Source organism: Eremomyces bilateralis (genome assembly GCF_010015585.1).
Source record: "Eremomyces bilateralis CBS 781.70 unplaced genomic scaffold P152scaffold_1, whole genome shotgun sequence".
Classification (NCBI taxonomy): domain Eukaryota; kingdom Fungi; phylum Ascomycota; class Dothideomycetes; order Eremomycetales; family Eremomycetaceae; genus Eremomyces; species Eremomyces bilateralis.
Window position 1 is genome coordinate 1,238,099 of NW_022985067.1, and position 23,893 is coordinate 1,261,991.

At 55.3% G+C, this 23,893-nt stretch overlaps 9 protein-coding genes across 9 annotated transcripts; 5 read left to right on the top strand and 4 right to left on the bottom strand.

Moving 5' to 3' along the window:
- The first annotated feature begins 322 nt into the window (after positions 1 to 322).
- On the top strand, positions 323 to 1,243 carry P152DRAFT_12627 (uncharacterized protein). Its single transcript, XM_033673735.1, has one exon. It carries the CDS (start codon positions 436 to 438, stop codon positions 913 to 915), a length of 480 nt encoding a protein of 159 aa, XP_033538880.1. The 5' UTR covers positions 323 to 435; the 3' UTR covers positions 916 to 1,243.
- Positions 1,244 to 1,516: 273 nt separating this feature from the next.
- On the top strand, positions 1,517 to 3,048 carry P152DRAFT_463482 (uncharacterized protein; the record flags this gene model as incomplete). The annotated part of the gene is made up of 3 exons (XM_033680501.1): positions 1,517 to 2,420; positions 2,473 to 2,837; positions 2,923 to 3,048. The coding sequence occupies 3 exons, from the start codon at positions 1,517 to 1,519 to the stop codon at positions 3,046 to 3,048; spliced, it is 1,395 nt and encodes a 464-aa protein (XP_033538881.1).
- Positions 3,049 to 5,516: 2,468 nt separating this feature from the next.
- On the bottom strand, positions 5,517 to 8,294 carry P152DRAFT_12486 (uncharacterized protein). Its single transcript, XM_033673725.1, has 3 exons — positions 7,801 to 8,294; positions 6,701 to 7,747; positions 5,517 to 6,650 (listed from the first exon to the last, which is right to left on the bottom strand). The coding sequence occupies exons 1-3, from the start codon at positions 8,198 to 8,200 to the stop codon at positions 5,866 to 5,868; spliced, it is 2,232 nt and encodes a 743-aa protein (XP_033538882.1). The 5' UTR covers positions 8,201 to 8,294; the 3' UTR covers positions 5,517 to 5,865.
- A 319-nt stretch (positions 8,295 to 8,613) lies between these two features.
- P152DRAFT_12563 (uncharacterized protein) lies at positions 8,614 to 10,069 on the bottom strand. The gene is made up of 3 exons (XM_033673730.1): positions 9,689 to 10,069; positions 9,509 to 9,635; positions 8,614 to 9,454 (listed from the first exon to the last, which is right to left on the bottom strand). The coding sequence occupies exons 1-3, from the start codon at positions 9,840 to 9,842 to the stop codon at positions 8,674 to 8,676; spliced, it is 1,062 nt and encodes a 353-aa protein (XP_033538883.1). The 5' UTR covers positions 9,843 to 10,069; the 3' UTR covers positions 8,614 to 8,673.
- Position 10,070: 1 nt separating this feature from the next.
- Positions 10,071 to 11,363, top strand: P152DRAFT_12562 (DUF775-domain-containing protein). Its single transcript, XM_033673729.1, has one exon. It carries the CDS (start codon positions 10,317 to 10,319, stop codon positions 10,980 to 10,982), a length of 666 nt encoding a protein of 221 aa, XP_033538884.1. The 5' UTR covers positions 10,071 to 10,316; the 3' UTR covers positions 10,983 to 11,363.
- Positions 11,140 to 14,694, bottom strand: P152DRAFT_469717 (WD40 repeat-like protein; the record flags this gene model as incomplete). Its single annotated transcript, XM_033680915.1, has 3 exons — positions 11,140 to 11,176; positions 11,227 to 11,717; positions 11,767 to 14,694. 3 exons carry the CDS (start codon positions 14,692 to 14,694, stop codon positions 11,140 to 11,142), a joined length of 3,456 nt encoding a protein of 1,151 aa, XP_033538885.1.
- Positions 14,695 to 17,847: 3,153 nt separating this feature from the next.
- Positions 17,848 to 19,886, top strand: P152DRAFT_407734 (uncharacterized protein). Its single transcript, XM_033676903.1, has 5 exons — positions 17,848 to 18,657; positions 18,704 to 18,806; positions 18,856 to 19,134; positions 19,197 to 19,657; positions 19,707 to 19,886. The coding sequence occupies exons 1-5, from the start codon at positions 18,193 to 18,195 to the stop codon at positions 19,788 to 19,790; spliced, it is 1,392 nt and encodes a 463-aa protein (XP_033538886.1). The 5' UTR covers positions 17,848 to 18,192; the 3' UTR covers positions 19,791 to 19,886.
- A 250-nt stretch (positions 19,887 to 20,136) lies between these two features.
- Positions 20,137 to 22,358, bottom strand: P152DRAFT_453841 (uncharacterized protein). The gene is made up of 2 exons (XM_033678463.1): positions 22,208 to 22,358; positions 20,137 to 22,135 (listed from the first exon to the last, which is right to left on the bottom strand). The coding sequence occupies exon 2, from the start codon at positions 22,086 to 22,088 to the stop codon at positions 20,427 to 20,429; it is 1,662 nt and encodes a 553-aa protein (XP_033538887.1). The 5' UTR covers positions 22,089 to 22,135; positions 22,208 to 22,358; the 3' UTR covers positions 20,137 to 20,426.
- P152DRAFT_478273 (uncharacterized protein) lies at positions 22,289 to 23,312 on the top strand (the record flags this gene model as incomplete). Its single annotated transcript, XM_033681643.1, has 2 exons — positions 22,289 to 22,920; positions 23,157 to 23,312. The coding sequence occupies exons 1-2, from the start codon at positions 22,696 to 22,698 to the stop codon at positions 23,310 to 23,312; spliced, it is 381 nt and encodes a 126-aa protein (XP_033538888.1). The 5' UTR covers positions 22,289 to 22,695.
- Positions 23,313 to 23,893: the final 581 nt, after the last annotated feature.

The following is a 23,893-nucleotide window of genomic DNA, read 5'->3' on the forward strand; positions in this document are numbered from 1 at the left end:
GAGGAGAGCTGGAGAGCTGATGCAGCCACGCAAGCTAGGGCCTGGGGGAAATTTGGATGTCCAGATGAGTGACGCGTGTCGTGGGAAGGTTCGTGATCAGAAAGGGTCCGCGTGCTGGAGGGTAGTTGTCTTACCATCCTCTTACCGAGAGACAATTCGCCGCTCGTGCAAATTTCCGACGAGGGTAGGTCGAGATGCGGGAAAGTAAGTAAGACGACGGCCAGATACTCGGAAGCAATTGGAAATCTCGCCGAAGAATTGTCTGTTCATGGTGAAGGGGGAGACAGGGTGGCTGTGATTGATTGAAGCTACCGTACGCCCGTAGTCCGAACAGAGCCTCATCAGGGTCCGGTCAGTCAGTTGGATCATCACATCAGTGTCCTCGGGGAATTTAGGTTAGATATATGCTCCCATGGACTGTAACAGCCCCCACTCATGAGTAGGTATCCGTTTCCGAAACTCGAATCTGGATTACCTGTATTGAGTGTTCCTAATGCTGCCAAGAGGACAGAGGACATCTCCCTCTCATCTCCATCTCAATATTATCTGGTCGAAGGATGGACGGAGAAACCAACCACTGAAGGAGACGTCGTCATCGCCCGTCACGTCGTGATTGGTCACAGCGTGACGTCCGACCACGTGATTAGCCACAACTGGTCTAGCCGCCGCGTCAGCTCCCTGTTCCGCCAATCAGCGCTCGCCATACTCGGGGTTCTCACATCGCCTGAGTCTCCCCCGTCTCCCTTTTCGAACTCTCTTCCTTTCTTCCCTTCCGCCCCGATTCTCCCCCCCATCCACCACCTAATCACCAGTAGTCCTAGTAGAGGGCCTGCAACCCCCCGGCGTAGCCGCCACCTCTCCATACTTACGCGTACCCTATCCCCATTACCCTCCCCATCCCACCAGCTCGTCTAATTCCGTCTCGTCTTCCTTCCTACTCCTCTTTCTTCTATTCATCTCGCCTACCGACTAACTATCTGGACATCTGGACATCTGGACATCTGGACGTTCTTTACATTGACTCAACCGAGAACGGCAATAATCGTCTGCGACTTCCCGGCTCTGACTAGGTACGACCAGCATCAGCTGCATCGCCTCGCTCCAAAACTCCCGTCTGCCTGTGGCGGCATTTCGTCTCGAAAAGACCGGGCTGTGCATACGACGACGATTCCAAGAGCGTGACGACTGCGGTCCACGCCGTCCGACTCATTATCCGCTTCTGCCTCCGAATCTTCCTCGACTCTTCCGATTTCTTTTCCCTTTCCTTTTTTCCGATCCCAAAAATCACCATTGGCCATCCTCTGCGATAACTCGACGCCACCATCGCCTCTACCGTGAACCGTGTCGAGCACCGCCGAAGAGAGGCCACAATTCCAGCGAGACTGGCGCCATGGACGGCTTCCGCTTCCGCCGAGGAGCAGGAGGCCCTCCTGGAGGAGTTGGAGGCGGCGCCGGAATTGGGTCGGGATCTGGGTACTTCAGCAACGACATTCCCTCGACCGCCCTCGACGAGCGCATGGCCAGCGACCTCACCACCCGCTTCCGTCGCGTCCTCAGCACCAAGCGCATGAATGAGCTCTCCACCCGTGCCGTCTCCTCACGAAGCGCCTCACCAGCTCCGCCGTCCCAAACCCCGCACTTCCACCATCACCACCACCAACCGCACGCCCTCCCGCGCGAATTCGGCGTCGCGCCCTCCCCGATCTCCCACGCCTACAACGCGCCCCCTCCATCTTACAAGTCCCTCAGCAACATCCCTCTCATCCCCACCGCCCCCACCGCCAACGACACCCGTTCCATCCGCTTCAAACATATGCTCATCTCCCTCTCCTCCCTCCCCACCAAATGGGAAAACCCCGGCCTCCTCGACGAAGCCCTCCGTGTCGTCCCCCTCGAGCAGATCTATAACGAAGCCGAGGAAGAGTCCCAGGTCCTCCGTGCGGAAGCCGAGTCGCTCGGCCACGGCAAGAAACCTGCCTGGGGCTACCCGGACTGCGTCATCCGCGCCCTCCTCCGCTGGTTCAAACGCAGCTTCTTCTCCTGGGTCAACAACCCGCCGTGCGGCCGCTGCGGATGCCCTACCGTCGGCGTCGGCATGGCGGCGCCCACGCCGGACGAGCAGGCCCGCGGCGCCAGCCAGGTCGAGCTGTATCAGTGCTCACAGCAGCGGGAGTGCGGGGCGTACGAGCGGTTTCCGCGGTATAGCGATGCGTTCGTGCTGTTGCAGACGCGCCGGGGGAGGGTTGGAGAGTGGGCGAATTGCTTTGGGATGTTGTGTCGGGCCATGGGGAGTCGGGTGCGGTGGGTGTGGAATAGTGAGGACCATGTATGGGTCGAGGTGTTCAGCGTGCATCGGAAACGATGGGTGCACGTTGATCCGTGTGAGGAGGCGTGGGATAAACCGAAGCTCTATACCGAAGGTATGCCGTCTCGCGCTGTCAATCCGTCAACCTAGCTAACCCCCATAACCAGGCTGGGGCCGCAAACTCGCCTACTGCATCGCCTTCTCCGCCGACGGCGCCACCGACGTCACCCGGCGCTACGTGCGCAACCCCGCGAAATTCGGCGTCGACCGCACCCGCTGCCCCGAAGCGGTCCTCCTGCACATCATGGACGAGATCCGGCGTCTCCGTCGCCAGAACCTCAGCAAGGACGAGAAGTTCCGCCTGGAGGGCGAGGACATGAAGGAAGGCCGCGAGCTGCGGCAATACGTCGTCACGAGCATCGCGGCAGAGGTGTGTAAGATCGTGCCCGGGGCGGTGGATGAGAGGGGCGCGCAGGAGGTGGAGGGGCAGAAGGTGTTGGAGGCGAGGCAGGCGGTTGAGGAGAGGGAGAGGGTGAGGGGGGGACGCGCACGGGGTTCGGGGGAGCGGGACGAGCGGCCGCGGTGAGGTGTATGTGTTTACGAATCACACCACGAAGGCCTACGATTCACATTTTCCTCACGCTTCGAGGCATCCCGAGTCCTCGACATGCTTCGGTTGGCACCCTCGACCGGTCACGTTGCATCATACTTCACCATTAGCCGACGTCCCGTCCATCGACTAGGACCTCCCACCATCCCTCACCCGCTCGCCATTCACCACCTTCGGCATTCATCATCTTTCGACGTCGACCATCCGAGGTGGAAGGAATGGAGTGATCTGCTCCCCCTCTACCAAAACCAACAGATGGTTGGGGTGTTCCATTTCTTTCCGCCTGGATGAACCCATCTACCTACTTGACCCACCCACCACACCACCATCAACCATCTCCTATGTTCCGTCCATCACCAGCGTTTTCCCACTCATCCATCCGCATGACCCGGCCGACGGCGCCTCGGTCACCCATGTCTCACGCCCTGTTCACGTTTTACGGACCTGCATCTGCTCGGCGATCCTGGCGTTTCTTCCTCGCGCGATTTTCCCTTTCCTTTGTGCTGTTCGGGGTTGGGGGCGTTCCATCCATCCATCACTACGCGGCGTTTTCTTGCACACCACGATCATCACCATTGTTTCGACATCAGCGTCGGGCGTTTTTTTTTGGTTTTTGTTGTTTTTTTTGCGCGGATGGGGATGGGGTTTGGGGGGTCGAGGAAGGCGGCATTTGGATAAATTTTTGTGAAGGGGACTGGGTTGTTCGTTATACCATATTCTTACTTACGTCGGGGAAGTTTGGGATGAATCATGGGATGGAAACATGCGTGCATGTGCGTGGATGCTTGGATGGGACATGCGGTGTCGTATTGACGACGAGGGATATGAAGGGGTTCGGTCCACTCAACGTGTTAAAGGGGAGGGAAAGGGTTTCTGCACGCGGTTTGGAAAACCGGGCGATGCGTGGATGAAAGCGGCTAAGCGTTGCTTGATAGACGTCGGCGAATTCGAAAGTTTTGATATGTTCATCGTGTCGTGCAGTTTCTCCTGTGATCTTGGTTCCTCGTCGATATTCCAGCACGTGAGCGCTTCGCCCTGATTCTGCGCTCGTTTTCGCTTCCGCGATGTTGTATTCTTGATATCATGCTGCAATTCCTCATCATTTCCCCGTCAGCTCCGATCCAGCTGGTCTGCTTCGGTTCTGTTGCTGCCTTCGGTTCCTGGTGGGAGGCACTGGATTCGGCGAGGGTGAGCGCCTGATAGATCATTCAAGCAGCCTGCACGACTCCGCCCTCGATTACGGCACAGCGATACCGGCATGATCCCAACCTTTCCTTTCCGAAGTCTCCGATGCTTTTGTCCATCGACGCGACGTACTCATTGATTTTCCCAGGCATCACAATAATTATCGGTAGACCTGCAAGCGCCTGTCGCTGCATATGAGTATTCCGACCCGCTCGCCCTTTGTTAGGTAGACTCGAGCTAGTACGTTCCGCCTCAGTAAGGGATTTCGAAGCACTTCATGATCTGGTCAACTAATTGAACCTCGCCGCCTGAAAGTCATGCTCGTGGAGGCAGTAGAACTGACCAGTCGCACGTCATATATCCTGCATTAAAGCGGAGGATATATATATCTAGTTTTTATCTCTCGCCTTCTAACTCCAAGTCTTGTTTTTATCTCATTTTCTTGGTTTACTAAACTACACATTATCGTACGTTAGCATATTTTCCGGTTCTTGGTCGAAGGCATAGTCGTCCTCACACAACCGACGGCAAAGACCTACGAGGGGTGGAAGAACGCTTGCAGCAACCACTCCAACATAACCGACAACCTCGTCACCTTCCGGACGATCATCCGAAAGATGCAGACGGAGGCTGAAGCGGAAGCCTCGATCGTCACCAATAACCTAGACGATCTGAAAGATTGGGTCGCCTTGCAGACAAGATGTGTGGAGAATGACCTGTTACCCCGACTACCTCAAGTGCTGCAAACGATTTCGGCGCAGGTCGGCAAGGTCCATGGAACCGCTGTATCAGCGTTGACCGATTACGACGACGATGAGAAGCAAGTGTGGAACGCGTTCCGGCGAGATATGATCCGCGATGAGTTCACAAGCGCAGATATCGAAAAACATGCGAAGGCTTTGAAAACGGACCTACGGCGATTGCGACGGAAGGAACCGATTTCCACGACCAAGTCCCCCCCCCTTGCCATGACCAAGTCCCCCCCGCTTCCCACGACCAAGCCCCTCCTCACTTGCCACGACCTAGACCCAATCACAGGATCTTTTAGGGCATCATCGCTACAGTGAGATCCAGCAGTGGGCATCGTCGGTAGCTACGGCGCGGACGGACGGTATGGTACCTGAATCTTTGGCGGCCGTTTGCAATAGGTATTCTTTAGTTAGTCTGGAGAAATCGAGAGAGGATGTCGAGTGAGGGACACAACGATCCGTTAGCCACTCTGGAAGCGATGATGGAGAAGACTGGGGCAAACTGTACGCGCACGAAAGGGCTGCCCGAAGTGACTGGCAGTGGTAAAATTGATGGTGAGACGACACAGCCTCTCCATCGATATCAGGACTGTGTGTTTGAGGAAGCTGATAACTATATTTCATCTAAGATTGACACGGCTTGGCGCGATGCTGGTTATGCATTCACATTACTTGTTCTATGTGGTTGAACAAGTGTGGCTAAGAGATTCTATGCGTTTGTGTTAGACCTGCAGGTCTCTCTCTATCCCACCATGTAGATTGCCCTTTCCTTTCCTTTTCTTCTTTTCTGTAGATTAGTTCCACACAAATACAACTCTATCGAGATCACTCTGACGTTCAGTGTTTCAAAGATCGGATCTTCACACGAAACGTGAATTCACACTGAGCGCGACAGTCGAGTATTAGTACCGTCTCCGCTCAGGGGGCCTAGCAAGCGGCAGTTGGCAATCCGCGTACGAGACCTGTAAAGGAAATTGGATTAGATTGTTACAAACTGATGTATACGGGCAGGTCCGTTACGCATCCCTCATTCCAATCCCCCTCAACCAATCATTCTGACTCGCCTCCATCTCATCTAGATGGATCTTCCCCTTCCGATCCATATACGCTCCGCACCCAACCACGCAGCTATCATCCGAATCGAACGTGTCCCGGATCGTCTCCGCCATCTCCTCTGCGATCCCATCCGGGTCTTCCGGCAGCCAAATCGGGAACGGGTCCATTTCCTCCCACGGCCGCAGATAGGCGTCGAGATTGGGCGCGGGCGGACAGGTGCGGGGGTTCACGAATTCGCGGATGGTGGCGTAGTCGGGCCAGATGAAGCGGTAGAGGCGTGCGAAGACGTGTTTCGGGGGGCGGGGGGAGTAGAATCCGTCGCGGATATCGCGCTCCAGTCGATGGGTATCATCGGAGATGATGCACGGGTGGAGGTTCATCAGCGGCTCGATGAAGTCATAGTAGTGTTGGGTGCACATCGATAGAAGGACGAAGATCGCCAACGCGACGATGCAGACGACGAAGTCGGCTCGGAGACCCCTGTCGAGGGAGCGGCGCCACATGAATTTGTGGATGATTTCGGCGAAGTTGTGCTTCACCCAGACGGTTGAGAGTAGCTGCATCGGACCGCCCCAGACGGCACAACGGCAGAGCCAGAGCAGCGATTCGCCGTGGTAGAACCCGAAAGAGTCGTCGACGTCGGCAAATACGTAGAGCAGGTTGTATTTCCAGTAGAAATAATTGATGACAAGGAACAGAAAGCAGCCGATACCTATTAGTGGCACGATAGGGGAAGCAGTCATGACTGTTGGCGCTTAGTACCCGACACCTCGAAATAATTGCACTATCACTTACTGAGGATAAGGGCCAAAATGAAAGTTTTGTATCGAACAGTCAGGTTATTCTTGGGAAGCTGGCGACTCTCCCATATCTCTCGCGGTGTGATCGCCCCCGCTTTGGCAAGGAGGGCAAATGTCAGAGACACGAAGATCAGGAGATCCGCTTGAATAGCGACGATGTAAATAGCATTGGTAATATCATGGAGCACAACTGGCATCTTCGGATCAAAAAACCCTCCACATACAAGGAAGATCGTGTACAAGTCCATCTCGAGGAGCATATTCATGGAGAGGCGGTCGACAACCGACCTCTGAAGTCGGCGAAGTTGGAGGCCTTGCATTGCAAGCCAACGCATACAGAGGGCGAGGAAGACCAGCGTGACGTCTCTGGTGACACGGCTTAGTATATCCTTGGCGAGATACACGAGCCAGCTCGAGAAAGGGACGTAGAAAGCCACAGGCACGAGAAGCGCGAGCAAGTGGTTCCGCCATCCATCGTTACTGAGCCGGTCCTTTGGGAGAAGATCGTGGAAATTGTCATACAATAGATCCCTCGGTTTCACGCCGATAGCGATCGGTTCCAGGGTATAATCGTTGCAGAGGTAGGCTTTCATAGCCGTTCGGAAGTCGCGAAAAAGGACAAACACGAAGCCAGTTTCCAAGGCCTCGTCCTTCTCCAATTTCATTCTTTCGAGGATGACGGCGTTCCACATGAAATCGAGCCACTGGAGGCATTGAGCCGGGCCGGGGTCGGAACTGTCCGTTCCAGTTCTAAGTCGATGTCTCATAGACCGGAGTAGGCCCCTCTCGACTGCACCCCGGAAATGAGGAACTTGGTAGAAAATATCTTCAAGTCGCGTGGTATCGCATTGGATGAGGACATCTTCAATATCCGCGGCTCCTAGTTCGTCGCGGATGTCATCCTCGTAGATGTTTCTCGTGAGGGTCTTGAACAAAACGGTTCTTGTCGACACTCGCTCTAGCATTCCGCTGCGCAGCATCACGGCGTCTCTTGCTCTGTGGTAGAAGTACGTTTCATGGACGATGGCATAGAGAGAAATCACTATAACGAGAGCTGTTAAAACACAAATATGAAGACCGGGGTGAGAAGCGTACCAGTATAGAGGATGCAGAGCAACGTTGGCAGCAGGAGATTCCAACCCTTCGGAACATTGTAAAAGCTAATCCTCCCATATCTGTACACTCTAAGGGGTATCGGTACCCTTTGATAAACCCAGCCGAGCGGCACACCATAGACAACAATCGCTAGGACACATAACGCCAAACAAAACTTCTGAAAGCGAAGGAGCAGGTAAGCCTCCAGACTGTTGGTGGTCAAGATTGTGCGGGAATCGATCAAGAAAACGCGTGGAATCCAGATCAGAAAGCCGCGAGGGGGGCCGTGAGTTCTTTTCCCGGAGTAGAAGGTGAACAACGGACGGATACAGAACCAGACCACAATGGGCCCATAGACAAGGGGGTTGGTGGGCCACAAAAGGTCTAAAATAGCGAGCATGGCTATTTAGATGGGGTGAAGCCAGAACACAATAGAAGACAGATGAGATGATTGCGTGAAAATGGCGGTACGGAGAGAAGTACTTGTTGCTTGAAATCTTGATCGTGGAAAGCGCATCTTCCCCATCTAGAAAGACCTCACCTGACGTGCATGATGCTCTTGAAGTGTTCCTTAATTCTACATTATGGATGGAAGCCATTTTTGGCCTCGGCTCCGGGAATATTTGTACCAGTGGTAGATTCTTCTTCCTCGGGCGCCGTCAGTCTGTAGATCAGTCCTGGAGTGTCTCAAAACTGCGAGGACAAATCTGTAGAGCAGCTTCATTACCTAGCCCTGTCATCAAGGTACATTGAGTCTTGATCTCCGGATGTCCAGAATCGGTTCTACTAGACCCAGGCTTAGCCATAATGTGACCCGAAAAGAGCCACCGTATGGAGGCGTTGGTTTTAGTGCGGTAGGGAATAGCCATCGCCTCAACGCGCAGGGAAGATATAATTTACAGCTGGCGATCGGCCGGCCCCAGACCGAAATGCCAAACAGCCAACCAACAAAGCCATCCCAACCCAGGCTTGAGAGGATGGCTTCGAGATTTGAATTGAGCTCTTGACAATATGTCCCAGGTCATACAATGGAGCAGTAAGGCCTCTGCTTGGGGCCGGTGACCATGGCGGTGTCGGTAGATCGCTAAGGAAGTACCGCCGTAGGTGTTCGACGTGTTCTTTTATTCTTGGATAACGCCTACGTATGGCGTCCCCAAGCCACTTGTGCGGTACGTCCGGATACAACATCAGGGCCAAGTATCCAAATAGGAGACAGTCCACTGGTCTTGTCCCTTCGTTGGTCATTCCAAAATAATCTTTGGCGAGCAGTTCCTCGAGGACGTCGAAGAATGACGTTGCGAGAGAATCGAGTCGGATGTGATCGACATGCGGGGACTTTCGTAAGAATGATGTGATGCTCTTCTGCACCTTGCCAGCCTGAGCAGCTGTTTGGGTCGGAGGAGGGATTGCTGTGTTTGTGGCAGGTTTCCGTGAATCGCTGGGCTCTTCGGCATCCAGGTCCAGCGATGAGAGACCGAGGTGTTGTGTTCTAGCTTTGGCGCTGGCCCGGAGGCTTAGGGGTAAGAAGTAATTGATGTGCAGAGGAAGCAGTTTCGTATACGCGGATCGGGTCGACTCGTAGTAGTTCTCGGACGAGACGTATAGGGAGAGGTCAAGGAGTTGCTGGCCTTGGGACCGAAGGAACGCAGAAACCCTAGCATCCTAAGTAAGCGTCTGTCTCTTACAACTCAAGTGTTATTATACGCACACCGATGGATCGAGCTCCGGCGCTGGGCCCGCAGGCTCCAAAAGCATATCACGATTCCTTAGGTGACGGAGGACACGGTCATATCCAGCTATCTTCTGGTCTCCGTCCACCAAAACCGGAAACGTACCTAAATTGCTGTCAGAGTGCGATTGAGCGTGGAACCAATAGTCGTCAACATACGGTTCGGACTGAATGAGAGGTCGAAGTTGGGGATTAACTTCCACTGGACTTCGCTTCTCATGAAGGAGTTGAGCAGGCAAACGGTCGCGAGGCATTCCGGATCAATGGAGGGCAGGTCGAATGCTGAACCCCATACATGGACTTCGAGAGACATTGTGGAGAACTTGACGTCCTATAGGGATTATGGGAGGGTGGAGAGTACGTAGTAAATCTGATGAGATAGAGCATGGAAATCATCTCAAGAAATATCTCAGGAAATCATCTCAACGCGACATCGCGAGCAAGTTATTGATGCCTCAGACAACAACAAAACACTCTAAGGCAACCACATCTTTCGACGTCACACCATCATCTCGCCTGCTTTCACGGCCATTTCCCTCGTATTGGACTTGGATTCTATTTCACGGCTGATTCTATTATCATCTTTTCATTTTCTTTAAGAGGAGGTTGAATCAATTGCATGTATATATTGATATCACAGAGACGGATTTGGAAAACCCAAACAGCCCCGTCATCCGATCTCTAAATATACCTCCTCTGCCTACCTAAGAGAACAACATATTGTAACCCATGGGTAGTCTCAGCTCGTCTTTTCTTCCTTGATTTCCAATCCATAATCCCCGCCATCATGTTCGGCGTCATCGTATCTGGCCGCCCCGTCCTCACCGAAGGCCAAACCATCTCCCCCACCCAATCCGCCTTCTCCCTCCCTGCCACCCCCCGCTTCAACCATCTCGTCGTCTTCCTCCACCCCGGCGCCGCCTTCCCCCCGGACGCCGCCGCCGCCGTCTACATCCGCCTCACCCCCACCTCCGACTTCCGCCTCCTCGGCGCCATCGCCGCTGACAAGCCGTCTGCCGTCTTCAAAATCAACGGCAACGACTCGAGCCCCACCGGCGGCGGCGCTGGCGCCTCCGCCGACGTCGACGCCATGGTCGACGACGCAAGCGGACCCACCCCGACCCCCGGTGCCAACGATGTCGTGATGCTCGGCATCTCCGTCGAGCCGGCCGCGCAGGTAGCGGCGGCGTTGGCGGCGCAGAAGGCGGGGACGGCAGGCGGGTCCGCGGGACAGCAGATGGCGGTGTATCGGCCGCCGCCAGCGCGGGTGGCGACGAAGGTGCTGGCGCAGCGGATCGTGACGAACTTGTTTAATTTTCTGGCAAGCTTCACGAGCGGAGGGGCCGGGGGGCAGGAGGTGGTGCCGTTGAAGAGCGTGCAGGATTGGTGGGGGAAGTTTGAGCGGCGGATTGAGCAGGATCCCGGATTTTTGGAGCGGGAGGAGGGGAATTGAGGAGGGTTTTGTTCATGGGCAGCGACCGTTGATGGTTGGGCTTTTCTCGTTGCCAGGTGCCCATCCTTCGACTGGAATTCTAAAAATTTGGAATCCAATGCCGGAGACCACGATCTCAACCACGCCGTTGTAGCGGATGATGTTCAGACCCGATATATCAGCGACGGCACACGGTCTGCTCCCCAGACTGTTGACTATGATGGAGTCTGGACCACGGCAGGGCAGTCCCACCGAAACCCTCCACAGGCGGATTTTCTGGTCATTACCCGCCGTGACGGCAAGAATCCTCCAAACATCCCCTCTAGCTGCAGCACTGATGATCGCTGAGCCGGTCACTGCAGCGGTATGGGCACTTTGGACAACCACCGAAGAAACAATCAGCTTTTCGGGAGTCTGTTCGGCGAGCACGACGGATATGGCGTCATCGTCCCCGCCGGAGAGGATGAGAGCGCGGTCTTTGAGGTGGACGATAGAGGAGGTCATCACGGCGTTCTGATGGGCAGCCGTTTGGTGGACGAGGAGGCGGGAGAACGGGCCGATCTTGACGCCTGACGACGGGGGTTGATCTTCATTGTGCTTCACGAATGCAAGGAATCCGTTTGTGCTCCCGATGACGGCGTAGTTGGTTGCGGCGAAGTTCAGCATGGCGCACTGGGTGAGGCAGTTAGTGGTGTATGTGAAAGTCATGAGGTGTGTCCATGTTGGTTTGTCGGGGCCGGTTTCGTATCGCCAGAGCTGTTCAATGTCAATATTACGAGTATCCTCAATTGTGGAGCCCTTGTACCTTGAGTTTCGAATTCGAGAACGCCATCGCGATCTTATACGAGCGCTCGGGTCCTCCCGACTCGCTCGTCGAGCCACCTTCCCCGACCGCCTGGAAGCAAGTGATCCGCAAGTCCGTCTCCGGGCGCGAGATCGGATACGTCGACTCGCGCGTGACCCCCAGTCCCAATATCGGCACTGCTTGAACCCTCCACACATAGAACTCCTCGAACCCCCCGCTGCTGAACAGTCGATCACCCGTTTCAGACCACTGCAGGTGTTGAATCCCCGTCGTATGCTGCCGGATCGTCGCTACCTGGACCAGTTCTGGCTCCCCGGCCGCCTTCGTCTCTCGATCCGCCGATTGATACTTGATAATCCGAATGTCTGTATCCTCCGCACCTGTGGCTATCAACGCCACCTCATCCTCCGACTCTGCCATCCGCCGTCGCGTGACATCACAAGCCTTGATCTCCCGCCCATGTAACCCCACCTTGACCGTCTTCGCAACCGGCCTTTCCTGCCGATGCAGTCGAAGTTTCCGCGCCTGCGTCCACACCAACGTACACGCTGGCATCCCGCCATCGTTAGGGACGAGATGGAAGCACCACGAGCGGTGCGCGCCGCCGCAATCGATGCTGAGCAGCCGAGTTTCCGTGATCGCGTCGTAGGCGACGAACTGCCGCTGTTGGAAGCCGTAGATGATCAGGGTGCCTTGGGTCTTGTCGAAGGTCATTCCTTCTATGTCGAGGCCGAAGGGAGGTCGCAGTTCGTGGATTAAATCGGCGCGAGATCGGGCGAGGTCGACATGGTGGATTTTGAGGAAGCCGTCTCGGCCAGTCGACGCAAGCCAGACCCCGGAGCTAGGGGTATCGAGGATCTTGATGGCTGTGACAGCTTCTTCTCCATGCGCATGTTTGATGAACATACTCGGCTCCACTGAGTCGCCTCCGTGAGAACCTGCAGCAAGGTGTCCGTTCAGACTTCTAGTATAGAAACAGATATGTCCGTGCCGCGACCCAACCACCGCAATCGCATTGATCCCAGTTGAATCATATACTCCCGCCAAGCTAGTCGGAACGAGAGGCAACCCGCTCGCCGAGAAAAGCGTCATGGACATGAGGACATAGCTAGAGGCAAGCTCACCGTCCGCCATCTTCATCATGTACAGCTGCGGATCTCCAGCATGGTAGTTCAAGCAAGCCATCAACACCGGCGTTCGCGACGATGATGCGACTTGTCCGAACAGCAAACCAGTCACACGCCGCGGATCAAGTGTGATGGGAGTGAGTGATTGTCGTGTTGGTTCGATTAGATATCCGATCGGTTGCTTGCCTACGAGGAACGCGACCCCCAATTCAGGAATGCTGGCCATCATAGCCAAGCCCGATAATGATCCAATAGATCCGATGCCCTCTATGTGCCATTTGCTCACGCACCCAGCATCGCCGCTGTTTCGATCTATTCGTAGCAAGTTGCCAGAATTCATGGACACGAGAATCGTGTCGTCAGCCACGAAGCAGAATGACCGAGCGAAATCGTTCTTCAGGACGACCATCGCGTCCATCGTGCTCTCGGTCCCTTCCATCTCATCGCTGTCCAGGCGAAATGGCGTGCAACCTAAACTCTGCACGTCCAAGAAGTCTGCCGCAGTCCAGTCTTCTTGTTCAATCACACGACCGTCGCCGTGCCCATCCGCCGCATGGCAGAGAATGCGACCATCTGCGCCACCACTAAAAACGTCCACGGACCCATCCAGATTCCTCGCAACGCACACCGCCCACGCATGCTTCCCGGCATGCCCCACGAACGTCGACCGATGCGTGACCTGCAGTCCCCCTTCACACCACTGCAGATCCCTCACCTGTAACGATGCGTCCTCTCCTGCCGACAATACGGCCGGCAAACTCTTGTCGGCGGAAAGGAGGTTCGAAAACCGAACGTCCCAGATGCGCGACTGATGCGCCCACACGGACGCTAGTGGTCGCGTGCTGGAGATGTCCTGCTCCAAGCTATCCTGGAACCCGAACCCGCTATACTGTGATCCCAGATGCAGCTCCGCGTCCTGAATCGACAAGTCCCGAGTCCGACCGTCCGCGTCGGAGACATCCCACACCCGAATCGTGCGATCGTCGCTGCAACTCGCGAGTAGCCGCCTCGGCGCGCGCAGATTGGGCGCGGCGATGGCGTCGGAGATGTCGAGGTCGAAGATGGAGCCCTCGTGGCCCGGGAGGATGTGGAGGATCGGGAAGGCGTTCTGCGATGCGGTGGTGCGGCAGGACCAGACACAGATCTCACCGTAACAGGATCCGGAGGCGATGAGGAGGTCGGAGGGGGTGGTCCATTTGATGCAAGCTGAGAAGAGCAGCGTTCGTGAATTAGGCTTTAGCTCTTGGACATGACTCTTGATGTGGAGCTGCGTTTGATTCTTTTGATTCTTTGTGTCTTCGTAGACTGCAACTTCGAAAAGCGTGACTCCATTATGCGCTGAGACGGCCGCACCGATCACGCTCACCAATGACTTGACATGATTGCCATTAATGACTCCAGTAGGCGATCCATGCTCTTGAGGCCGCAATTGCGCGGACAGAACCCAGTCGTCCAGAATATGAAGTTTCCCAAGATGCAATTTGCACCCCCCATTTTCCGCTTCCGTAAATTCAAAAACCACAGCTTTTACACATCTTCCCCCACGAACCACCAGCAGACATCGCGTATCTCCAACATCCCGAACGAGGATGTCATGGATCGACTGGGTCGCGAATACTTTTCCTTTGGTGTAGAGGGTGGATGAGGGGCGGTGGTAGACTTTGAGAAACGGACCTTCGGCGGAGAAGACGTAGGGGTGGAAGTGATTGAGAGCGGTGATGGGGATTCGGGTGGAGAGTTCAATAAGCGAGAGGGGCGGAGCGGAGGTTCTTGCTGGGAGGTCTACATCCCCGAGCGACATTATATGTTCGGTGCTTTGTTGTATGCATAATTCGAAAATTTCCCATTGATATCACGAACATTGAAGATGATTACTTTGAGTAAAATTAAAAGTGGTATATAATTTTAATCGTTGAATATTTATTTGGCTGTCATGGTCGAAAGGTAGAGAAGATGCAATGGATCCACTGCTTCTCCAACCCCAACCAAAAATTGCCAGCAGAGGGTGCCGAGTTCGAGCCCGACGGTGGCTTCCCACTCATGCAGGTAACTCATGATCGCTGTGGAAGTCTTAAGCAGAGAGATATTCTTGAGTCAAGCAATTGGGCAGAGGACTCTCTCCGTTGGACGGCGTTGCCCGATTACACTCACTCTGGGAAGGGTTGGCGGCGGTGGGAGTTGTAACAACTCTTTTTTACTCTTTTTTACTCTTTTAACTCTTGTTTGCCTTATCAATCAATATCCCAGTCCCGTCAATTCGGGATCATTTTATCAAAGAATGAGTTTTTTTTTGAGATTGAATTTATAGATAACTAGAGTAGGCATCTTTATTATAACTTTTGGTAGATCAATATATGAATTCCACGTCTCAATCCCGACTTAACAAATCCATCACGCTCATCCCTACCCGATTCCTCCTCCCAACTACCTCACGCCGCCCCGTCTTCTCTTCCCCCTCCCTCCCTCCCCTCTCCTCCCCCCACCCCCTTCGATCCACATTCAACATCATCAACGCCGTCATCACCTCCACATCCTCCCTCGTGCTCCCCTCACTCCCTCCTCCACCCCCATCATCTCTCCCCGCCATCGCCGACCGCCCAAGCGAGAAATCAGGGGCCGTGATGGTGGGGTTGAACGAGTAGGAGAGGATAGAGTCGTGGCGGAGAGAGGGGTGCAGGGATGGGGAGGTGGCGGTGGATGGGGGGATGTGAGGGGATGAGAGGGTAGACGACGTGGGTTGGAGGGCGCGTGGGGAGATTAGAGGGGGGAAGTTCGGGGAGACAGAAGCGATCGAGGAAGCCTCTGTGCTGCTGGGTTGCTGGAGAGTGTATTCTCGTAGATCGGCGAGATTGGTCGGCGTGGGTGGAGATACATCGGACATGGCTAGGTCGCCGTCTAGGTCGCTGTGCGGTCCGTACGGTGAGAGGTCCTCGGGTGTTGCATCCGCGTGGTTTTGCACTTGCGGGAAGATGATCGGAGTGTTGCTCGCGGACGGATGAGCGGATCCAGCAACTGATCCAGACTGGCGATGGACGGTAGCAGGTCGCGATGCGACAAAATTCGAGGCGCTGGATCGTCTGGAGCGTTCGTTGACGCCGTTCAGATCGCCGACGCATTTCTCCAGGTACCGCATATACTCAATCGCAGCCTAGATAAGCCAGTCAACCCCCCCTCCCCCATCTGATCGCAAAACGGTAAGATCTCTCGCCAAACTCACCTGCAAAATCGCCAACTTATGCATCTCCTGCCCCGCGCATGCCGGAATCATCCCCTTCAACACTCCGAACTCCTCATTGATCTTACTCCGCCGCCGCCGCTCAATCAAACTATGCGCTGTCTTCCGCGCCGTCTTCCGCCCCGCCGCCGTACTCGCCCCACCCGCACTCTTCCGCCCTTTCCCGCCCCCATCCACCCTGCTCGGTCCCGTCGGCACAGAAGCTGGTGCTCCACCACTCGTGGCTCCGCTCCCGACACCGACATCCCCGCCAGCACTCCCCGTCTCCTTTGGCTCCATTTGGATGATCCTCCGTGCCCTCGTCGGTGGTGGCGGGAGCCGGTAGGCTTTGTCCGCCCGTCCCGCGTCCTCGGCATCATCGTCGTCCACTTTCGTCGCTTCGTTCGTGCGACCCCGCTGGTTGTGGCCCCCCTTCGTGGCGCGTCCGCTGGTCGCGGTGCTTGGGCGTTTCTTGCCATTGCTGGGTGATGTGCTGGTACCGCTCGGTGGTATCGGTGGTTGCGGCTCTGTTGATATGGGGAAGGGTTCTTGTTCGTGGAGGGTGGTCGCGTGGATCGGCAACGTGAGGCTGAGTGGTCGACATGCGCTGGATGTGCTGGTGGTAGAGGGGGGGAGGGCGGCAGGAGGAAGGGCGAAGGGGTCGAGGGAGGTGAGGGAGCCGCGCTTGGAGGCGGGGATGTCGGTGGAAGGCTGGGGGGTGGGGAGGGAGGTGGGAGGGGACATGGTGGGAGACAGGATAGATCTTGGAAATCTATATAGACGAGGATGTGCGATGTTCAGCGTGGGTTGGGAAGTCGTGGAAGGAGGGGAGTTTGTCTCGCGATGAGGTGGATGTTCGAAGAATGGGGTAGAGATTGGACTCGGCTGGCGCCCTGATCGGCGTGTCGAGGTCGTTATAATGAGTAGAAGGATCTCAGTCTCATGCACCAAATTCAATTCGGATCATCTGGTTTCGATGTAGATCGAGAGACAAGTAGCAAGTGTAGATGGTATACGGATAGCACCGCAGCTTCCTATTCAATGAACAATGGACTTGAATGGATAAAAGATGCACTCAAGGTGCTGTGGGATTTGGTCGAGTGGACTGTGGAGGTGCCAGGGAGCGAAGTCTGCGAACACGACCGTAGTGCACACAATAGCACCAACTTGACTCCAACTAAATCAGACAAGAGAACAAGTAGAGGTACAGAATGAAAAGGACTAGGCCAGCTCTTTTACTCTGTTCTGCGATGGTAGGCAAGTATATCCACCCCGCGATCATCTAAACCTCAAATGCCTCACCGATCGAACGCAGTACAGCCTGTCCGATTTGCGTCTCCAATTCCTCAACAGCCTCAACAGCAGCCAGCGAAGCCATCCCAAGGATTCCTGTCTCCGAACCCCCCTCCTCTTGCAAATACAACTGTGCCATACGTTTCCAGGATTGCGTCGACGACACAGTGTCGTCCGTTCCGTCCATGCGCAGGAGGCACGCGACAGCATTGGCCGGTCCCATTGGTGCGTCTGCAATTGAGCACGCGTTCAAGATCTGGGTGCGGATTGGATGGATGGATTGGGGGTCCAATTTGTGTGAAGGCGGCGGGTTCACTGCAGGGTTGAGATTTTAGAGGATCCTGGGGATTGGTCACGTGGAGACGCGTTTTATTAGGTACCGAGGTTCGGTTGACGTGACGTGACGCGTTCTTTGAACACGATCTCTTCCATCTCAACCCTTTCTGTTCTCAACCATCCCATTGTCTCTACTGTTGTGTAACTCTTTATGACTGGACTTAATGCCTCGTGAGTCATCAGCCGTCTTAGTAGCACTTCCAAAGCGGATAGGTCGATTGGTTACTGACAGCCAGCTGCCTGATTGGTGTAACAGGCAATGTGAAAGCTGCTGGTTTGGTTACTGCGTAGCTCAACTAATATATGAATTTCTGTTTTTCTCCCTTTAGTCACATCAGTTCTGCTTCTATGGTTTAACATTTCTCAACATCAGAAAGACATCTCTAAAGAATCCCTACCATTGCCAACTTGAACCACTGTTTGCACTGTGTTGTTGATGCGAGCCGGAGTGACGATATGGACAACAATCAACCCGACGCATTTGATCTTCTCCAAGTAGTCTCCACGGCGCTTCGTCGCCATGCCTCGAAAGATGTCTTCGCGATCGGCGGCAAGATCGATGTCGAGACTCTCCAAACTACGAGCTCGGTCAATCAAGGCCCAATTGTCATCCGCTGGGATTCCCGCAAGGGTGGACAAGGACGCAAGGTCTCGCTGCCAGTGCCGGGTGACGAGATGTCGAGCCGTGACTTTCAGCAGCTGCTAATGGACTGCCAGCCCGCCACGTTCGGTAAGGGGAACGCGGAAGTCTTGGACGAGGAGTATCGTAAGGCGGGTAAGATGGATGTCACGGAGTTTTGCACCAACTTCAACCTTGCTAGGCATGGGATTGTCGACACGGTGACCCAAGCATTGGTCCACAGTGCGTTTGAAGAGGAAGTAGAGCGCAATGGTGTGAGAGCGGAGTTATATAAACTCAACGTGAGTTCGCAGAGGGGATCAAGGAAAATTGCTAACAATATGATAGATTTATTCGGGACCGTCGGGGAAATTCAAGTCTCATGTTGACACCCCTCGATCGGAGAATCAGATGGGCTCCCTTGTCGTCTGTCTGCCCTCTCCCCACCAAGGTTCGCAGACCAGATCCGTAGTCGATCAGCCATCTAACATGCTTCCCAGGGGGTGCCTTGGCCGTACGCCATGGCGGCCAAGAAGTCCTCTTCGACTGGTCGTCCAAGGACTCCGACTCGATCCAATGGGCCGCATTCTTCTCCGACTGCGAGCACGAAGTCTTCGAGGTCACCGACGGTCATCGAGTGACGCTTACGTACAATTTGTACTGGACCAGTTACGGGCCGTCGCTCATGGCGACCCATCTGAGCGCTCTGAACCAGTCCTCGTTCCACTTCTATGCCGCGCTGGAGAAGCTCGTGAAAAGCCCTTCATTCCTTCCTAATGGTGAGGCTCGAACTCCAAAGACTTGTCGCATTCACCAGGCTGAGCTAATCACTGCTCGATAGGTGGTCACATCGGCTTCACATGCACCCACGGCTATCCCCATTCCTCGCCAGCCGCTATCCCCCATCTAAACCCCATGCTAAAAGGCCTCGACATGATCGTTTACCAAGCCCTCAAACGTCTCCTCCACCACACCGGCGTCCTCGCCGTCCTCGACGGCAGTCACTACGAGCAATGGCGCGATGACCACGAGATGACCGACTCCGATGACTCCACCCCATCTGACAATGGCACCGCCGACCCCCATGCGACGAACGTCTATCTGTCTGACTTCTTATGCGCCCCGATCGTCTGGGAGAGATACACGGAGGAAACTAGTCTGGATCCGGAGTCGGTCACGCATTCTGTGACGCGGGATAACGAGACGACATGGCACCGGGAGAGGGTGTTTCCGAAAGAGCGGGTGACGTGGTTGAATGGCGACCCGAGGTCGTTTAAAGAGCTGGCTGTTGCCTTTATGACGGTAAGTCGACACTCCTCTTAAACGAACAACTTATCCTGACGATACGTAGTATGGAAACGAGCCGGGAATCGATGCCTACTACTCTGCGGCTGTGATCGTATCCTGCCTCCCGACGTATGATCAACGTAAGTGAGGAGGCGAGCCTTTGGTGCTTGGGACTGGCGGCGTGGATCCGCGAGAGTGGAATAGGTCCGAAATATTCGAATTGATACTACTCGGACAGAATAACAGGTCTCATTCACATGGTTATGACTACAGTGATTCCCCGTCACCCATAACATCACGCTTGAAACTCGTGTCGTTCGCTCTCGAGACAGTGGGAATATCCACCGTCACACCTCTACCCACATCGCGCATGGGTCCTACCAAGGAAATCCATTGGAAACTCGTGAATTTCATACAAAATTCTTCGACTGAAGCACTGTTTCCCCGGGGAACCGGCAAGGTCATGCACAGGGGAGTTCACGGAACTTGGAAACTTCGTCGGGTTTATGGACGCATGCTACATCGTAATACAGTTTTATGTAAACAAGGAGCGGTTCACACCCATGCCACGAAGATAGACGATAAATCGACAACAGGGTGCCGACAGCGACGCAAAAGTCCATCTCCCAAAATCCAATGACATCCCCTAGATCGGTCCTGACTCATGACACCCCCTCCTCCTTCATATCTCCCAGCACTGGCGACGACTTATCGTTCCCCTTCCGATCATACCCCGGATGTTTACTCTTCATATGTTTCGATAGATTCGATGACTGCCATCAAGTTAGCCATCATTCTTCCGTTGATTTGATCCCTCCGAAAAACTTACATCCCCACTCCGATGCCCACACACCCGACACACAAACGGCTTCTCCTTCGTATGCGTCCGCTCATGATTCTTCTGCTGCGTCGCCGTCGCGCTCCGCTGCCCGCACCAGCCGCACACATACGGCTTCTCCTTCGTGTGCGTCGTATAGTGGTTCTTCAACTGCTCCTTGGTGCCGTGCGCCTTGCCGCACAGGTCGCAGACGTGCTCGCAGAAGCCGGAGTGCACGAGCAGGTGGCGGTTGAGCTTGCCGCGCTGGCGGAAGTCGCGGCCGCAGAAGCGGTCGCAGTGCAGGCGTTGGCAGTGGTAGGTGCCGGAGAGGAGGGCGGTGTGGGCGCGTTCGAAGTGGTGTTGGAGGGCGGAGGCGGTGGGGAAGGTGAGGGGGCAGCAGGTGGTGGGGTCGGTGGGGTCGGTGACCCAGTTGCATTGGTAGAGTTCGGTGGGAGGGATGGGGTCGGTTGCGGAGGTGGAGGTGGTGAGGGGGGGTGTGGGGAGGTTTGAGGTTGATATCACATGGGGCGATGCCTCGATGGTTGTGTTTGGTTGGGACTTGATTGGACTGGTCCCTGGAATTTCGGTCCTTTGTTCTCGCAGGCTCGTTAACGGCGGTTGGAGATTGGTTCCTTGTTGCAGACGAGACAAATCCAGCCCGAATGGATCGGACCGTAGAACCGAATACTCTTGTTCTTGAAACGGCAGAGACCCCTGTTCAGTATGCGGTCTTGATACCGGCGAGTTGAAGCAGGTATGGTGGCCATGCCGTGTCCGGCCATCGTCGCCCATCAATGTGCCAGGAAATTGCGAGGATATCTGATTCGCAATGGACGTCTGGGCCAGCGTGTGGAAGTGAGGCCAGGACGGATGCCCATCGTGCGCCTCCTGGCACAGCTCCAACCCACTCCCGCTCCACCACTGCTGCCCATTTTGCAACTGCCCTGCCAACAGGCACTGCCAGTCGTCACACTCCGTGACATCGCCATCCATCTCCGGTTCGTCGGGCGGGTACATCGGCCCCACGTCTCCGGGATACGAATGGAGACACCCCTCCTCGAAGCAGGGCGACTGATAGAGCCCCCCGTCGAAGCAGTTGCTGTCCGTACACGGCTGCGAGCAATCACATCCATCGCAGGGGATCTCCCCGCACCTGTCGTTCAGACCGTCTGCGCAGCCGGCGTCGACGCAGGTGGGGAGCGCGCAGTAGCCGGGGATTCCGCAGGCGTCGTCCTCGGACGTGCAGGCGATGGGGCAGGGCTCCTCGCAAGGGGAGGGAGGGCGGAGGAAGGATGTGTCGAAGGCGGTGGTGAAGTCGTGGAGGGCGAAGCATGGTGGGCCTTTGGGCGGATGAGGGGGAGAGGACGGGAGGGGTTGGGGATTGTGTGACGGCGTTGGGTCGTCGCGGGACGCCGACGGGGTGGACGGGAGGCTTGGGAAGGTGGTATGAGGTGCTTGATGTTGACAAGGCGGGTGTTGGTGAGGATTACTGTGTCGCTGAAACCTGTGCGAGGTGGGGGAGATGGTAGGACGATACGATAGGGCGTTGGTCGCAATATCGGGAGAGCGCCGCCGCTTTCGTCCGATGTTTGATTGCATCGTGTCGAACTGGAATTGCTCGAGCCTCATAGATTCGATATTGGGCTTTTAGATAGGACGGTCTTCATCAATTCCATCTATCTGTTGTCAGTGGTACAGTTGTGACTTGTCGGGAGTGGTGTAGCGATGAAGACGAGACTCCCACTTACCCATCAAGGTACTGATGACACCAGAGGCCCACCAACGACTCTCCCCGAGATTGATGCCTTGAAGCAGTGATGAATTGATCTACTCCTGAGCCTCTTCAGCCGTGATCGCATTGTCAACTATAATCCGACCCCGATGGATTCTTGCGATGCTCATGGCTTGGAGGGACAATTGTTGGAATGGCGCTGGCAGATGATGAAAGACGTCTGCAGAGGAGGCGCAGATTCTGGCCAATCAGAGGAGCCGTAGCTTGGATTGGATATCCGGAGCGACGACGACAAATCCACCACCGCGCGTCCTTCATCCGTATCTTCCACCAACCTATGTTCTCTACCGCTTCAATTGCCTCAAGGTTCATAATCCCTATACCCAATCCCTAGAAATAATCCCTAGAAACAATCCCTATAAACAGCCTCTAAACCCCTCTCCCCCAGAATCCCCCCTCCAACCCCACCTCTACCTCCCTATACCTCTCACCACCATAACAACCATGGGCAACTGCTTCGGCAAGCCCTCCACCAAATCCTCCCCCTTCCAAGGCTCTGCTCGCACCGTCGGCAGCGCCAACCCCCCCGCCCGCCCCGCCCAAGGCAGCAGCACCGCCACCAACCCCCAGAAAGCAGCGCCGCCGATCAAGCCGGAGACCGGACGGACGTTGGGGGGCGGGACGAGGGACGTGGAGGATCCGAAGGCCGCGGCGGCAAGAGCGGCAGAGGTAGGTGTTTTTTCGTTTGCGTTGGTTTGTGAGGCTGGGTTGGGGAGAGGGTCATGTGTTGTGTATAGTGCGGTGCAGTGCAGTACAGTCGCATGGCTGGCTGAATCGGAGCCCAGGCTCATCGGCCCATGACCACGACCGTGTGGCTCTGATCCACCTCCCACCCTACCACCACCCTTTCTCCCGCCCAACCCACCGAAGTGCGTATCCGAACCCATCTAACCCCCGCATCACAGAGCCGCGCGCAGAAACCCACGCCGTCGAACAAGCTCGCACTGCAGCTCAAGACACAGCAGAATCGGACGAGGACGGAGATATTGAAGGAGGCGAGCGAGGAGAATCAGCGGCAGAAGGAGGTGGATGCGGGGGCGACTGTGAGGAGGTGGGATTGATGGAAGGACTGAGGTTGGGGGGTTGAGTAAATGGAATTGGGGCGGATGAGGGGGGAGGGGGAAGGCGGCGGGTTACGACGTGATGATTTATGAGCGGATGGGATGCGTGGCTTATGAAGATAGTGGGATCCGATGGTGGATTGATGGACCAATGTGTATGGATTGCATAGATGCGGATCGCGAGATTCGCCAGCTGGAAGGTTGGAGGGAGTGGGATTCAAAACATCGGGCAGGATGAAATACACTATTCCTACACCATCAATCATCAGAATCACGAAGACATCACACCTAAGAATTCAAGTCATGTATGCCATTGTTCCTATCCATCCGTGTACACTACATACACATGGACGCCCATCCGTTTTTGAAATGATGCCTCATCACCCTCCTCCACGAAATAGACATCGCACCATTTTTATTGCCACCTCACTAGCCCCAGCCGTTGTGTACTTTTGCCCATATGTCTGCTGGAATGAGTTCGCGCGTCCAACGTAGCCAAGAGAAATGATGCCGATGACGATCCGGAATCCATACGCTATTTTTCGCACTCCACGGGACTTCCGCCATCGCGCACGGAAAGA

Excerpts from the sequence above, each read along its gene's own strand:
- P152DRAFT_407734 (XM_033676903.1), top strand. The coding sequence starts at position 18,193 with ATGGACAACAATCAACCCGACGCATTTGATCTTCTCCAAGTAGTCTCC. Across the intron at positions 18,658-18,703 it reads CGGAGTTATATAAACTCAAC|ATTTATTCGGGACCGTCGGG; the intron begins GTGAGTTCGCAG and ends ACAATATGATAG. Across the intron at positions 19,135-19,196 it reads CCCTTCATTCCTTCCTAATG|GTGGTCACATCGGCTTCACA; the intron begins GTGAGGCTCGAA and ends ACTGCTCGATAG.
- P152DRAFT_12563 (XM_033673730.1), bottom strand. The coding sequence starts at position 9,842 with ATGTCTCTCGAAGTCCATGTATGGGGTTCAGCATTCGACCTGCCCTCC. Across the intron at positions 9,636-9,688 it reads CCTCTCATTCAGTCCGAACC|GTACGTTTCCGGTTTTGGTG; the intron begins GTATGTTGACGA and ends ACAGCAATTTAG. Across the intron at positions 9,455-9,508 it reads CCGGAGCTCGATCCATCGGT|GGTTTCTGCGTTCCTTCGGT; the intron begins GTGCGTATAATA and ends TTAGGATGCTAG.
- P152DRAFT_12486 (XM_033673725.1), bottom strand. The coding sequence starts at position 8,200 with ATGCTCGCTATTTTAGACCTTTTGTGGCCCACCAACCCCCTTGTCTAT. Across the intron at positions 7,748-7,800 it reads GCTCTGCATCCTCTATACTG|TGATTTCTCTCTATGCCATC; the intron begins GTACGCTTCTCA and ends CTCTCGTTATAG. Across the intron at positions 6,651-6,700 it reads CATTTTGGCCCTTATCCTCA|TCATGACTGCTTCCCCTATC; the intron begins GTAAGTGATAGT and ends AAGCGCCAACAG.
- P152DRAFT_12627 (XM_033673735.1), top strand. The coding sequence starts at position 436 with ATGAGTAGGTATCCGTTTCCGAAACTCGAATCTGGATTACCTGTATTG.
- P152DRAFT_453841 (XM_033678463.1), bottom strand. The coding sequence starts at position 22,088 with ATGAGGCTCGAGCAATTCCAGTTCGACACGATGCAATCAAACATCGGA.
- P152DRAFT_12562 (XM_033673729.1), top strand. The coding sequence starts at position 10,317 with ATGTTCGGCGTCATCGTATCTGGCCGCCCCGTCCTCACCGAAGGCCAA.